The sequence below is a fragment of the Globicephala melas genome, chromosome 13 (assembly GCF_963455315.2).
Source record: "Globicephala melas chromosome 13, mGloMel1.2, whole genome shotgun sequence".
In the NCBI taxonomy this organism is placed as follows: Eukaryota; Metazoa; Chordata; class Mammalia; order Artiodactyla; family Delphinidae; genus Globicephala; species Globicephala melas.
Genome location: NC_083326.1, coordinates 1,516,778 through 1,533,346, shown reverse-complemented (window position 1 = coordinate 1,533,346; position 16,569 = coordinate 1,516,778). Strand labels below are relative to the sequence as shown.

At 44.9% G+C, this 16,569-nt stretch overlaps 1 protein-coding gene across 4 annotated transcripts in view; it reads right to left on the bottom strand.

Moving 5' to 3' along the window:
* Positions 1-16,569, bottom strand: part of SETBP1 (SET binding protein 1) — a 375,356-nt gene that overhangs the window by 339,026 nt on the left and 19,761 nt on the right. For all 4 annotated transcript variants that reach the window (XM_030847934.2, XM_070047000.1, XM_070047001.1 and 1 more), the window contains exon 2: positions 15,814-16,461. In XM_030847934.2, the coding sequence (XP_030703794.1) occupies positions 15,814-16,299 (486 nt within the window). In that variant the 5' untranslated portion in view covers positions 16,300-16,461. The remainder of the gene's footprint in view (positions 1-15,813; positions 16,462-16,569) is intronic.

The window sequence follows — 16,569 nt, the reverse complement described above, 5'->3', positions numbered from 1 at the left end:
TGCTCTGCTGCAGGCCTAATATCGGGAGCAAAGGTCAGCTGTCATTTAGGAATGAAGCCAGAAGGAAAGCCAGGCATCCAGAAGATCAGCACCTGCTCCTCCCTAGAGGTGGAGGGGGCACAGCTGGTCCAGCCCGTGGCGGCCCCTCTCAGGCCCACCTGCACGGCTGCCCCCAAGGGGGTGTGAGCAGTGGCTTCCACACTAGTAGAAAGCCACCAGTACCTCGGGTGGAGCAGTAAGTACTTTTGAGAGGGTCCAGGACCAAAGGCCAAGCTCATCCAGGAGTGCCCACTTTCTCACCAGTTCTTCCATCCCTCCTCTGCACTGGTTGCCTGGACTGAGAGAGCCTTTCAGAGGCAGCCCTTCCCCCAGCCCATAAGCATGAGCGAATTCTCTACCCCCGGCCCCACCTCTTCTTCCAGATGCCAAACATCCCTCCTTCCCTTTGCAGGGGCCAGCTCTCACATGGCCTCCACCCTTGCACTTGATTTGCCCCAGTAACCGGAGATTTCTACTTTTCTACTTCCATCTCCTCCACTGGGTAGCTTAAGTACTAGGCTGTAGCCTTTGTCGTTACCATCAAATACAGAAAATAAAATCTTTATTAAGTGACTATGTAAGTGGTTCTCTGTTAGACCCATCAGATGGCTGAAACTGGACATTAAGTTGTATGAAGAGTGAAAAGGCAGCGTCACTATTAATAGGGATTCATTTATGTATATGTGATCATTTTTACCAATGTTAAGTTAGTTTGGGGTGGGCTAACACGGATTAATTAATAACTACATCCTGTATCAGTATCATCAATCTGGAATTAGACTTCAAGACTGTCTGGATTCTGCTCCCTCTAACAAAATGTGTGACATGATTTTTCAGGTTTTCAGCCAACCTTGCTTTTCTCTATTCTTCTTTCTATGCTGGAAATCTCAAGGACATCCCATTGATTAAATACATCAGTACCATAAGCCACATGTGTCTCACAGAATGGATGCCTTCAACTCACGTCTCTTCTTGTTCTGCTTCAAGGTACTTCTCGTCTTTCTTTTTAATTAGCCAGGGACTGTCCCTATCACTCAGTCAAATCAACCAGTCAACTACAAGGTATTTTTTTGCGAATTCTGACATCCTTCTTCCTAGTTGAGGTGTTATGAAGAAGTTTTTCTGTCTCAGTTCCTACTTTGAGGTAGCCTGCAAATCAGACAGACAACATTACCCCACTTAAGAATAATGCCCAGTTATAACTCCATGATAGTCCCTGGCATGAGACACATAGGGATTGAAGAAAATACCTTTTATTAAATGAGTGTATAAATGAATGAATGACTCAGTGATGCAGAAGAAAGGGTGCACTGTAAATGGGACAGTTGGCATCAGCAGGGGTACCCAAGTACTGCTAAGCTCAGCTCTATGACTCTTTGTTGGGGCATCTTTCTCAGGTCCAGCAGAGCCCACTGTTCTGAAGTCAACATTCTCCCTTTACTATTTCCTCCTGTTCTCCTGCTCTCACACCTCTGGGATCTGCAGCCTCAGGTAAAACAGAGCTAGAAAGGGAGGCTGGCTAACCCAAAGTGCAGCCTGAGTCCACTGGCAGAGCTGAAAGTAGGGACCATTCTTCTTGGCCTCTGGCCCACTGCCCCTGTACCCGCTACCACCCAGTTTACGAATACCGGCACTTAAAACCTCTCTCCAATGTGTCTATATGCTGTCTTCTCTTGCTCTCTCTCTCTGAATTGCTTCAGGCGAGATTTGTTTTTACTCTTGGATTGTATTAGAAAGTGAAGGAGAGACCAGTTAGTAAAAATTACTTCAGTTCACATAGTAAGGTTTTGAACAAGACTTTATCGGAGAGTTTCAGGAGCACAGCTGAGTACACTGCTAAGTCAAGTCACCGTATTTCTTATAATTCACATTAACAGGTGCCTACAATGTATTTTAAGATAGTAAAATAAATACAGACACACACGCATTGTAAGTTATCTAGGAAAATTCTATATCCTTAGGAGGAAGCAAAAGAGAAACCATTGGCTTCTCTCTCTTTCTGTTGTGTTTGTTTTACTTTATTTTCCATTCTAGGGGAATCCTCCAGTCCCCCAATGCTCTGTGTCATAATTCCAGCCTAATAGTGAGAGGATGGAGGAGATGGCATGTTTAAAAACAGCTTTATGGATTTTACGGGTTTTCACCAATTTACAGAATTCATCATGTGTTCATTCCCTGACCTCTCCTCTCATCACCATAAAGGAGAAAGACATACCCTTTGGTTTGTTAAAGGCTCTCACCCAGGAAAGCCCATGAGTGAAGGTTGGGAGTGTGTGTAGCAAGCGAGGGCTGGGCGTGCAAGGCCAGAGGCCAGCAGGGTGCTCTGCTCACAAAGTTGCAGGACCACTTGAGAAGATATCTCAGAGCATCTCCTGAACCTGCTGAGATGATTTTCACTTATTTTGTGGAACATGACAGAAAAAGAGGACAAATGCACATGGTTCAGGAATAGAAGAGTTCATAAAACTTTCACAAGATTTGACGAAACTATCCCTCTGGGTGCTCAGGCATCTAACTATTCTGGTCCCAGTTTACAGAGAAATGGAAACATTGAGAAGGCACCTGCTTGTGGGTCTTCAGGAGGGCAGGCTTAGAACCTTGGGCTTGGGCTCAACCCCCCGAGCCCTGAGTGAGAAGCTGCCTCAGGGCTCAGAGGGTGGACACGCTGGGATCCCAGCTTCCCGACCCTGAGACTGAAGCAAGGCACTGGAGGTTTCTGCACCTCACTGCATACAACTGTAAAATGGGGATAATAACATCTCCACTGCCGTGGTGGGGCGGATTTAGTAGACAGTGTGTGTTGAGTGCTTGGCAACGTTCCCAGCTGCACTCAGCAACAAAATGGTGGCTGTGGCTCTGCTCAGGAAAGCAGCCTGCACGGCCAGTTGCTTTTCCCTGTGGTTCAAGTTTTCCATAAAAGAATGACTCTCCTCTTCCTCTGAGGCACAGTTCATATTCTTCAGCAGGAAATGAGGAAACGTTAAGAGGCTGTACACCGAAGGATCTCCAAGCAAACATCCACGGACAGCAAGGCCTAAGCTTAAGCAACCAGTAAGATTTTGTGTGACTTACAAAATGAGGTAGGAACAGGAAGAAATACTTTTCTTAGTGATGGTTTTCATTTTTTTCTGTTTTGTTTTTGTTTTTATTTTCTCCACCCCCTGCCAAAGGATTAACATGCAGGTTCTTAAACAAGGGGGTCCCCCATTTACAGCTGACAGCGGCAGCTGCAACTTCTGACTCTCCTGCAGAATGGCAGGGAATCGAATCAAAAAGAAAAGCAAGTGGACAACCTTTCCTCCGGGAGCACGAAACACAATACCAGCCTCTCGCCAAACCCAGCAGACCCCAGCTCTGATTGGAGGTTGCCTTGGAACAAAGGGAAATTGGTATTTAAAAAAAAATCTTCTGAAAGCCAACTCAGCAGATGGTTTTTTCCTGGGCTCCAAGAGAGGGGGGTGGGGCAGGGAGGTGGGGGTAGGGGAAGGATGCCGGGATAACCCAACTGCCACCAGGATACAGATGACTGAGAAGTGACAAAGATGGGTAAAGAAGGCTGACCTCTCGCCCCAGAATTTCACAAAGGGCAATTACACCATGTGCTGGTGATCTGGACTAAGCCGCTGATCACATCCAACCTGCAGCTGCTGTTGACCACAGCCACGTCTGGGGGCTTTATCCAAAGCTGGGGAAGAGAGAGCCTAGGGATATTAAAGGAAGCCTGGAAAAGTTTAATTAGAGACTACAGCTTGTTAAGAATCTAATATAGGGTAGTTCTACAGAAAAACACCTTATATTTCCATTTCACTTTTAACATTTCAGAACCACTTTACAACCGTGCGCTCAGATTATCTTCAAAGTAATGTGTAAGGAAGAGACACAGTATTAATCCCCTGTTAAATATGAGAAAACAGAGATTCACTTGCTAGAAGCAGAAGGACTCAAAACCAGAACCCCCAGCACGGAGTGGTCACCCTCCCCTCAAGTCTCAGGCCAGACAGGGCTAATGGAATCTTGTTTTGGACAGGTCCTTTGCTGAATCCCACATTTTCAGTCCAAACCAGGACACCTAAGAATACTTTTGTAAACAGCTTCTAGATTAAGTCTCAGTGAGCCTATTATCCATAGCTCTGTGCTGCATGTACTGCCAGCTATCACTTCTTACCATGTCTCACTGCTGCTATGCCCTGATGAGGAATGTTCTCCAGCGGGGAGGTGGCTGTAGGTCTCCGGGATGAAGCTACAATGCCCAGGTTCACCCACAGCCTAGACTGGGAACATGCAGGAGGAGCAATTAGGTGAGCTGCACAGGACTCAACTATTCTCTCTTGAGGAGGTACCAGCAGGACCAGCTAAAGTGCACCATTCAACGATGGCGTCCTACTGCTAGAAACCAAGAGACCAAGGGTCTGATGAAGGTTTGAGTCTCTCCATTCCCTCTCCCCTGGTAATTAGTTGTAACTTAGGGCAAGCCAGATTAAAAACCCTCAAAGTCCCTCCCTCAGTCTTTAAAACAGGGAGGAATAACAGCTGCTTCATGGAACTATCCCAAAAACAAACCAGAAAGAGGTTACAGTTGGGCGATGCAAACCCTTTGTAAAGGTACTGCGCAGATGTGACGGTTGCTACCAATTTTCCACACTATGCACTATCTGAAACACTCATTTTGACAGTATGTTGTACTGTCCTGGGTTTTACCCTAAATGCTCTGAGATCAATTCTTCCAATAAGAACTGTCTATACCCCACACAGCATTTATGCTGAACACAACCTACAACTCTGTAGATTCATGTCGAATTTAGATGCTTCAACTCTCCTATGGTATATCTGGATGGGAGCACAGAAAAGGCAGCATGATGAAAAGTTTCAGATGTTTCTAAAAAACCAATGCAAAATATACAGGGCTGACTAGGCAGAAGCTGTTTTGATAGAAAAGAGAGTTTTTTCCATAGAGCTACCTTCATTGGCACAGAGCTAACAAGAACTTGTTTGACACCCAGGCCAGGAAATAAAAGACACAACTTCTGTCCTCAGAGAGCATACACCGTAACCGAGAAGAAAATACTTTACCTTTGATAACACACTTTTAAAACTTTTTTAGTTAGATCCAAAAAGGCCACTATGTAAATGAGAAAGCAGGTTCACAGATGGTGGAGAACCATCTAGGGATGCCCCAGTACGAAAGCACAGAAGACGAACTCTGAGTGAGAGGGCATCTACATTTCAAAGTTGCCCTATTTCTGTGCCTTCTGCGTAGTCCACAGACCCTAACTAGACCATCTGACTAATCTTTGACTCAGATCCCTGCCTAGAACTATGCACAAAGAAATGATAAGAAGGATAATGCAAACACCTGCATTTTGGCCCAGAGTCCACTGTATGTAGGATGTGATGATGTAGACCAGCAAAAGTAGCAGAAGGCAATATTAAATTGGAGTCTCCTTGACCTTGAGCTCAGTATACACTGACAATGATGAAGCTGCCAGAAAGCTGACAGAGCCTGGGGTCCTGTTAATAGAGATACTACGCTTAGAGTGGAGGAGGGCACAGTCCCCTGCAGCCCCAGACCACCTTCCAGTTTTGTCCTCTGCTCTGTGAGTCCTCCCCACTGATGCCTTTTAGGAAGGACACTGACAAAGTGGCATTCCTGGCATAGGAACCAAGGTGCTTTGGCATCAGGAAACGATGGAATCCCAGGAACTGGAAATATTTAGGCTTTAAAAGAATGATTTTAGTGCAACATAAGAAAGAGCTTTACTAAAACCAGAGCTGCCTCAAGAGGTAGCAGCGAGCCTCCTCCCTGAGGGCCATTGAGCAGCGGCCAAATAACTGTCCATGAGGGATTTTGGAAGGTGTCTTCTGTTTGTTTATGAGCGAGGCTGCAATGGAAATATTCAGAGGATCTTCTGACTCTCAGTGAAGTCCATGATGCTGGAAGTGTGACCCAACTGTGGGCCCATTCTTTCCTTTTGACCCATAGCTTCTGTGGTTGGCCTTCGCCTGCCTCCTGACCTGGTGCCAGATTCTGGCCTGTGTCAGATTTAACTCCTGGTTCTCAGACCCTTTCTGGATCTCCTGATCTTGCCTTCCTTCATGACCCAACGGCACCCACATCCCAGCATGATGCTGCCCTGCCGCTTACTCAATGGCAGTAATCCAGTAGGAAGACTGGGAAGTTCAGGAACCTGATGGTGCAAGAAAGAGCCCCACAGCCAAATAAACCCGTGTCCACCTCTTGCTCCCCTGAAAGGACAAGGATGGAGAAATCACGGAGATTCCCACTGTATGCTACAAATAGATCTCCTTTAACCACACCCATGATCCACTCCTTTAAGGCTGTTCTCCAGAGATACAGTCTGTTGTGAACAATGCTGAAACCCCCGATTTGTTTAGTGTTGTGAATGGGTTCTCATTCACAGCACTGAACAAATGAACTAACTGGCCTGGCATGAAAGGCTGCCCACGTTCCCGGGCACATTCATATCTGCAAATGATTACTTCTTATTGGCAAGGCATGGTGGTCCACCTTGAAGGACAGAACTGCTGTCTGTCCCTGTCCCTTCAAGAATTCTCTACCCACTCTGCTCCATCTCCACCAATCCTCCCCCACCCCACCCCAACTGTGAAACTGGCTAGAAACTTGTGAGGGCCGAAAAAGACACTGTGGGAAAACCACCATAAACAAGGTCTAGAAAAACACACTGAAGCAACCTGCATTTGATACTAATGATGATTATCAAACGGCCTCAAGGGCCAGGTACCAAGATGGGAACTGCTTGGATTTTTCAGAGTCAATAAAGGCCTCCACTCTTTCCCCTGGTGAGGTCAGAGGCTGGTGGGGAGGTGAGGGAAGTTAGTCTGAGGAGGGAGGGGCAGGCAAGAAAAAGCACAAACCTGGGACTTCAGAGGCAAAGGCACACTCCAGGTACAGACGGAGGCCCCCTGCCTTCATAGGCCAAGATCCAATGGAATACTATGGAAGGTGGAAAGGAGCCCTAGAAGTTATGTCATCCAAACCTGCCCTCAGTGCAGGGACTGGGCTGGCTATCCTGGGCTGACATGCTCTGACTGCGGCCTCAGCTTGCACCAAGCGCTTGCGGCTTCACCAGACAGCACATAATTCAGACTCCTGCACACACTGCATACAACAGCTAGTCCATGTGGGTGTTTGCATGCTGTGTCTGTCTGCACACCTCCTGGGAACCTGGCTCTACTGAGTTTCTGCCTTCCCACTGGCAGCCTCTCCCTCTGGCCACTGGCTCCTCTTGTGGGCATGCGGGGAGCAGAGTCTTAATGCCACCTTCCAAGTCAAGTCACCCTGAGGACCAAACGAGTTGAAACCATTTCCCCAAAGTAACTTGGCCATGTGAAAATTATAACACGAATTTTTAGCTTATTGTGGATAAACCAAACCCCTATAACACAAGGCTTCATTGCCTCATGTGTTTGATTTCTGTATGTAAGGCAGTCAGGAGCCTGAACCAATGCCTGAGGCCCAGGCTTTGAGAACCTCACTGCCACATCCCCATGTTCTGTGCCTAGGAAACCTTAACCAGACCCAGCGACTTCCTGACCAAAGTGACTCATGTCTCGTGAACAAGAAAGGCAGGAGAGGGACATCCTGGGATGTCCTGCATTGTAGTGTTTGGAAGGTGGGATGTTTTTCATTTAGAGTTGCAGGAATCAGAAGACCCAAAGGATGGGGTAGAGAAGGGCAAAACAGGATTATTTCTCTTGCCTTTTATTAAAAATAAAAAAAGGCAACGCAACTGAAGGTCAACTGGAAATGCCTTAAGAGAGGACTTTTCAAGGATGTAGAATTGGGATGATGGAGAAGGGCAGGTGACTCTGCAAATGCTGGGAGCGTGTCAGGGGTGCAAGGAAGCACCAGCTGAACCCCACTTGATCGTTCTTATGACACTACTTCGAAAGTTTCATTTTGAGTCATGCTTTGAGCTTAGCAGCAATCCTGGTTTGGCAGATAAGTGACCACAGAGATAAAAGACCTTTGAATCATCTCTAAATAAATCCCATACCAATTCTCACCACCAAGAAAAAAAAGCATTAGTGGCATGCTTTATTAGTAGATGCTTGTGCAGGCATCAGAAATAAACACACTGGCACCGCCACCCAGCCAACACAATTCAACATAGCCACGAGCAGTATTAAAACAGGATCAGCCTAAAGAAACACATGGCTTCTTAGACAGCCCACCCCTCCTAGGCACCCAGCACAACTGCAGGTCACTGTGTACCTAGCTGTGACTGTACTGAGGAGGGTCCTGTGGGTGACCTGGAAGAGAGAGAAGCAGAACGGCAATAAAGGTGATGCACACTGAGTGCGGTGCTGTGCTAAGCGCACCAGGCACTTTCATCTCCACAAGACACCAGCAAAGAGATGCTACTATTATCCTGGTTTTCACACAGTTAGGAAACTGTTTCAAGGGGTTAAGTAACTTGCTTAAGGTTATAGGGAGCCCAGGTTTTAGTGCAGGTTCTCTGCAGAGAACCTGCTCTAGAATCAGGGGATCTGAGTTCAAATCCACTCTCAGGACAGGTACTCTTTCTAACAGATCCCTTATTTCTTACCTGAACAATTCAGGGAATGAATGACTCTCTATCAGACGAGAACACAATTTTCTTGCTTTTACTGACAGGTTTATCTTCAATGGCACAGAGTTCACCAAAGGATGTTCCTTGTTGAAGTCCAAAATGAAACTAAGTACCAAGAGAAAAAGAGCCAGCACCATGCTTTAAACCCCCAGAGAATCCCAAACACAGGAAGAAAACAAGAAGCACACAAGGAGGGAAGAGGGGAACCAAACATTCCCAGAATATCTTCATGGAATGCAAGTCTGATAAATCTCACCACTTTTTAAGCTCAACTCTGACATTTGCTCCCACGATTTTAGGCCTTTTGACACTGGGGCAAAAAGGAAACAATCTGATAACAGAACAGTGGGTCCCGAAGAGAGGTTAAAAATTTTGTTTATAGTAACTAGTTTTCTTAAAGAGAAAGTCTTGCCTCATCTAACAGAATGACTCTTTAAGTTTCCAGTTTTTGGAAGAGAAATAAGGCTTCAGAGGTCAAAAGCTGTTTGTTTTCTTTTTCTTTCTTTCTTTTTTTTTTTTTTTAACATGCAAAAACTGAGATCCAGGAAGGTAAAGCATTCTTATTGAAGCTGTTAATAACAGAGGCAGAGCTGGTACGTAGGGCTCCTGTCCCCAAGTCCAGTGTTCTTTCCCGAACACCAACTCCAGATGTCAAATGTAACCTGTTGCTCGGTAGATACAATTACTTTATGGAAAAGGTTTTTAGCTCTAAAATAACTATAGAGAAACCTATCAGGAAACAAAATTTTCAGGCACTCTGATGAATAAATAGGAATGATGCTGCTTTAAAAAAAAATCTATAGAGAGAAAATATAAAATTAAACGAGAGGGGAAATTCAGCTTCTTGTGAAGAAATGCTGACCAGACCTGCTCTCCCAGCCAGGTTGAGGGTGTTGTAGGGGAAGAAGCTCATATACTCCCAGGAGTTCAAAGCACCACATTCACATACCCTGAGGAAGGGAGGGCAAGTCCTCAGCCAAGCAATGCACCTCAGAGTGACCAGAGAAGGGGCTGCACAAATGATGGCGAGGGAGGGACGCCTGAACCCTAAGGAGGGTGGAAGGCTCTCTGTTGGATGCTCAGGACCACCCATCAGAGTGGATGAGGAGATGGAGATGGGTGCAGCACCAGAGGTCCAGCAATCTGAGCTACCTTTCATCCCCTGCCCAACATGCCCTCCCTCCTGCAGCCCCTCCAAACTGCTATATCCCATAGAGGGTCAGGAGAGAAATGTGCATCTCAGCAGTTTACAGGGGAAATGGAGAACCCTGGTGCAGCCCTCCTTACTGACAACTGTACTACCAAGTCTCTCCTTTTATGCTTCTCTTCCCTACATCACTTTCATCATGTTCCCTGGACCCCCAACCCTTCCTTTCCCCAATTCAAAGCCTGCTGAGCACTTCCATTACTTATAGAATTAAATGCAAACCCATTCATTTATTTGATATTCATCACTCTCTGCAATCTGATGTCAGGCTAGCTTCCCATCTACACCACCTAAAAAGTCTTTTTTCTCTCCCATATTTTGTGTGTTTGACACGAGGGAGGTGCTATTTGAAGTATCAGTACATGAATTTGTGACCTGTCAGACTTCCCAAGAGAGGGTTATGAGTGCTCAAAAGAGAATACAGGGTCTTTCCATACACATGTGATGATGTCCTACATGGGGTTACTAAGAAGGAATCCTGATCATGGATCAGGACCATCGCAGGCCCTGAGGAATATGAGGTTGATGTCTCTGCTGCTAGAGAAAATAGGTTCTCCTGATGAAGCTGGGGGAAGGGGAACATTAAGTCTAAGGAAACAAAACAGAAGCAAATAACAATCCATAAGCACAATAAAGGAAAAAATAAGACTCTAACTCATTAGGCTTTGAAACACTTGGAATTTAAGACAGCAGGCCAGGTTATGATCCTGCCATCCTCGCCAATATGGGAAAGTGGAGAGAAATGCCCTCATGCTGGATCCTCATCTCCCAGAAGCCCTGTCCCGTGTGGGCACTTGAGGCCTGGACTCCAGTATTGGCCAAACAGTCTAGAAGAACTGACTTCAAAGGCCAACTCTGCTCCTGCTTATCTGAAGCCACTGAGCCTCAATTTCCTCATCTGTAAATAAATACCATCTGGGGCTTCCCTGGTGGCACAGTGGTTCAGAGTCCCCCTGCCGATGCGGGGGACACGGGTTCGTGCCCCGGTCCGGGAGGATCCCACACGCCGCGGAACGGCTAGGCCTGTGAGCCATGGCCACTGGGCCTGCGCGTCCGGAGCCTGTGCTCCGCAACGGGAGAGGCCACAACAGTGAGAGGCCCGCGTAACGCAAAAAAATAAAATAAAATAAAATAAATAAAAATAAATAAATACCATCTGTCCGACAGGACTGTAATAAGGACTAGTAGAGAAAGTGAATACAGATAAAAGAGCTAGCCGCAGGTCTGCCACATGGCTCAATAAATCGGAACTATTACTATGACGTGTGCTCTGTAAATTACCCATTTTCTCCTAAAATCTTACATTGGGTTATATCATGTGGAAACTAGCATCTCAATTTGGCAGATGAGGAAACCAGGGCTTCAGCAAGGTTATATTCCAGATCCAGAGTCACAAAGCCAGTTGGTGCAGATAACCACACCACATTTTCTACCCTGGATCACTGTACAGTGCTTGTCTCAGAACACCCTCTCCTTCTCAAGCCATTGAACCTGGTGGGTATCCTGACACCCACAGAAAGTCCTCAGAAAGAGGAGAGCTGCTAAACTCTGCCCAGCTGAGAGCCTCTTAAAATACAGTATGTTAACACGTATATATGGAATCTAAAAAATAATAATAATAATAATTCTGAAGAACCTAGGGGCAGGACAGGAATAAAGACGCAGACGTAGAGAATAGGCTTGAGGACACGGGGAGGGGAAAGGGTAAGCTGGGACAAAGTGAGAGAGTGGCATGGAAATATATACACTACCAAATGTAAAACAGATAGCTAGTGGGAAGCAGCCGCATAGCACAGGGAGATCAGCTCGGTGCTTTGTGACCACCTAGAGGGGTGGGATAGGGAGGATGGGAGGGAGACACAAGAAGGAGGAGATATGGGGATATATGTATATGCATAGCTGACTCACTTTGTTATAAAGCAGAAACTAACACACCATTGTACAGGAATTATACTCCAATAAAGATGTTAAAAAGAAAAACAAAAAAAAACCTGTCATTGTTGGAACATTTTAAGTTCACATGTTATACCTGAACTTGCTTCTAGAGACTCATTCTCATGTTCTCTATTGTTTTTATTGAGTGACCTAGAAGGAAAGTAGAGGAAGCTTAAGTTATTATACCACTTACCTGAGTCAGTCTAAGATGCAACAACATGGGTGCTGTGATAAAGAGCAAGGTGCATTTATGGGATCATCCATCTGCAACTCAGGACCTGCCCAAAGGACAATTCTGAGGCCCTAAAATATGTTCTGAGCTCTCTTTTCAGCCTCCACTTCTTACCAAATGCTGCTCTTACACCTCACATAAATCAATTCATCATAAACCCTCTTCCAGGCAGCATCTCAAGTGCCATCCTAAGTTTACATGGAAGGGAGGTGATCTGTCCGCTGGTTAGAAGAGTCCACACATCCTTGAGCCAATTAAGTGGTATTTTCATGGGTCCCTCCTAACATCCTACTACTGAAGTGGCCCTGTTACCTGAAAATCTGTAACAACTCTCCAGTTTGGAGGACTGGGCCTAGGTTTGAAATTTGGAATAAAGCTCTTAAGCATACCACACATACATCTCCTCACCCCACAGCAGTAGAACATGTACAGATAGAAGTAGCAGAAAACTAGCTGTGATATGTAAGGAATGCCATAATTATCCTACAGAATGTTCTTTTTACAAAAAACAATGAGAAAGCAAATCATTTGGGATCCAATATAAGCTGTCTTTGCCAAAGGCTGTCAAACAATGACTTGAACAAAATTGATTGGTCTGCAAAAGTAAAACAAACAAAAACAAAAAAACAACAAGAAAAGCACATAATGATTAACGCTCATTTTTCCCCAGCCTCCAAGTTTGGAGGCTGAATCGTTCAAAACAAAATGAAATAAAACAAAATCCTTGTTATCCTAAAACTCACTGTCCTTCCCCTAAGTCACGGGTCAACAAGTGTTTTTGGTCAGAACTAGATAGCAGATAGTTTAAGCTCTGAGGGCCATACACTCTCTGTCACAACTACTCAACTCTGCTGTCGAAGTGCAAAAGCAGCCATAGCCGAAACGTAAATAAATAGATGTGGCTCCATTCCAATAAAAATGTATTTATGGACAGGGAAATTTGAATTTCATATAATTTTCCCATCTTACAAAATATTATTCTCTTTTTGATTTTTTCCCAACCATTCTTTGCTTGTGGGCTGTATAAAAATAGGCGGGGGGCTGGATTTTGCCCACGGACTACAGTTTGCCAAACCTGCTCTAAGTCAGCATATATGATCAGGTGATACCCAAGTAGGCATCTCCACCTGCTCAAGCACCAGCTCAACAGAGCCTTTTTCCAAGCTCTTAGCAAAGGACCTGAGTCCCAAGGGCCACTCCATGTACACTTCTTCAGTGAGCAACCTGCCTCAAAATAAAAAATCCAGAAGACTAGATTTTAGAGTGAGACACTGATCTGATGCTTACAAAATGCCATCCTCATCCTTTTCCCTATCTCAAATTACTGATCATGTACTTCCCATTCATACAAATAAATAAATTCTGCAAGCTCATTCCACTGAACTTTTCCGTACAAATAGTAAGCAAGGTTTCCACCTTTCCACCTCAGCTCCAGCTTTTGCTTACTCCTTGTTTGCAAAACAACAGGCACTTGAAGAGTAATAAAGTTCACATTCTATCCCAATAGAGATCAGAGAACTTCCTATCATCTATCAAATGATTAAGACCCAGTACCGATAACTTTATTCGTTCATCTCTGGAAAGAATCAGCTCTAGGCATAACGTAGGAAGAATAAAGGAGTACAATATGAAGCAAGCTTCTAACAATTTAAAATTTTCATAGATATTCCCATTACAGTGCCAGCATAACACAGCACTGTACATTGAATTTCAGCCTTTCTCCTTCCTTTCTTCCCCCTCCAATTGCTCAGGCTTAGAAAAGCATACTTGGTAAGTCACGTATTCAAAGAAGCAATTTCTTCTCTCTTTCCAATAAAGCACAAAAGGGCATCCAACTTTTTGGGTGAGAATGACCAGCCTGAGAATTTCAGATATGAGAGTGGAGGTCCATTGCACATTTCAGCTTTGAAATCATCCCCATGTCACAAATTCCAGAGTTTTATTCTGGGGCATTCCAATAGACAGAAGCCTATATTTGGGAACAATCTTATGGCCTTAGGAAAGTAGTACTGACCAGGACAACTTACTCTCTTTCTAGGATAGTGAATTTGGGTTTGCACACCCAAAACTGTGGGCTGCTACTCAAACTCTGGCAGTGATGGGGATGGAGGGAAAACTGTTACCACAGTTTTCAAGACTGGTCACCCACACAAAAATCCAACAACACTCTTTGTGCCATCTCAGTGACCACGGTCAAAGACACTCATTTTCAAAGCTGAAGAGACCCAACTCCAAAGCAAAGGCTAACTTTCTGAGCCTGCTTGCATTTCTTTGCATCTGCTTGCAAAAATCTCAAAAGTTTCCATGTGCATCTAGATAATCCTTGGTTTTATGACAGAGAACCCACAAAGCATCGCAAAGTTGTAAATGGGGAGGGGAGAGGGGAAAGCACTACCTCTATGCTACATAAAAACACACCAATTTCTAAAGATTCCTTTGTGGTCCAAATGTTAAAGTAAAATGGCCAACTGCCCTGGCTTGCCCAGGACTGAACCTGGATGCAGGACTTTCCGTTTAAAAACCAGGATAGTCTCAGCAAACTGGGGGTGTTGGTCACCCAGAAATGTCTCTTCTAGTCCAAGTTTTTGGATTTTAACTTCGACAAATCTGCCAAAATGCCTAGCATAAGGAAGGGCACAAGCCCTACACTAAAGAAACAACATGATTCTTAGCAACTTTATTGAAAATGACTACCCCAAAGTTCAAAAACCACTGTCAACAGAAACACTACAGATTATCTCTGGGCTATAAAGGAGAGAGGTTCATTCATATAGACCATTTTATCTTCCATCATGTCCAGAGTCCAAATAATTATGATGTGGGGGAAAGAGTTACAAAGACTCTGGTTAACATCTACTACCTAGAACTGCAAAACTCTGTCAGCAAGAGGGGTCCTTTCAGAGCTGTTCACAAGACCCAGAGATTCTTGGAAACAAAAACTTTCTAGACTAGGGCAGCCCTCTGCTATCACAGCTGAGTGCCACACCCCTCCCAGAAATGGAGGTCTCTGTAACCCTCTGTGACACAAAATAAATACAATGAAACCTAGATCCATACATTCCCAACCAAAGAACATCACTAAATCACCTAGAGAGCTCCACACCCACATTGACTTTTATGAGGAAAATGACCATGTACCAAGTTCATTCAACACTCAATCTTAAAAGTCTACAGTTTGTTAGATAAAGCTTCATGCCAGTCCCCTACCCCTTCCCTTTCTCCAGCTCTAAAGCTCACCACTGGCTTCCAGGATAATGATCTCTCAGCCCTAGAAGAGCCTCATTTACTACAAAGACTGGGCTTCTTCAGTCAAGTAAGTGATTTATCTATTGTAGAAAGATTTACAGCAGTGATTGAAACCAAAAGGAGGTTATAACTGTTCTTGACTGTTCTGATTGACCAAAATTTTCAACATCCTACTCTCGACTGTGAGAACAAATGCAAATATTAAAGCAAAAAAAACAAAAAACACCCTCAAATTTTGTCACAGCTTAGCCAGATCTGACCCAGCCAATTGGCTGCTACACAATAAATAGGAACTTCCACGATTATAATTTTAGTAGTTTCTTTTTTGCTTTGTTTTGTTTTGTTTTTGGTCGATAGTATCCATAATAATAAATTGGATCCTATACCGAGATATCACAGACATTTATTCTGCAGGTCCTAAGTATTCCATCAAGGAGATTAGTAATTTATAAATAATTAAGTAATAAGCAAATAGACCCTTAAAGTTTGAGGATAAAATGGCAAAAACAAACAGAAAAAACCTAGTCAACAGGGATCCCTACCTTCTTTTTGGAGTGGCTTCTTTCCTCCTCCTTTGTGGCTTTGCTATTTTTCCCAGCACGGGACACCTTCTGGTCCCCAGACTGCTTGATGGTGATCTTGATCTCGGGTGGGCATATATAGTTCTCCAGATTCTTTGGGGGTTTCTTAGCCCGCTTCGTGGTCTGAATCTTCAGCTTCAGGCTCCCCTCTGTGAAGTTTGCCTCCTTGATAGAAAACTCCTGTTCTTCCAGACCATCTCCTGCCACCCATTTCTCACTGTCTGCATTGGAGTTGGAATCCACATCCCGTCCTGAGCCCAGTTCATCCTCCTCCTCTGGCTCCATGCGTTCTCCGCCTACTGGGATTCCCTTCCCAGTCTCCGGAGCAGAGAGCAAAGGTTCCCCTGCACAGCCAGGAGCAGTCAAGGGCTTGGCTGAGGAGACCGGCAGGAATTCCGACTCGCTCCCCCTTTGCCGGGAACTGCTTAAGACTTCCCTGGACTCCATGACAATCCTACAGTCTCCAAGAGTTCTCAGGAGGGGGACGGGGAAAAGGGAAAAGGAAAAGGTGAGAAGAAAGGGCACCCAAAATTCCAAGGAGAAAGTGGTCCAGCTGCTGGGTTCAGAGTCCCAGGGATGGAGGTTGTTCAGAAGGGATCAGATCTGCAACTGAGAAGCAGAGAGATAATTAGCCATGGCAGGAAGGAAAATGACCTCAAAGGTAACTCAAACTAAGTTCCAGAAGCCCCATCCCACCTCACTTATCTATGGCATCAG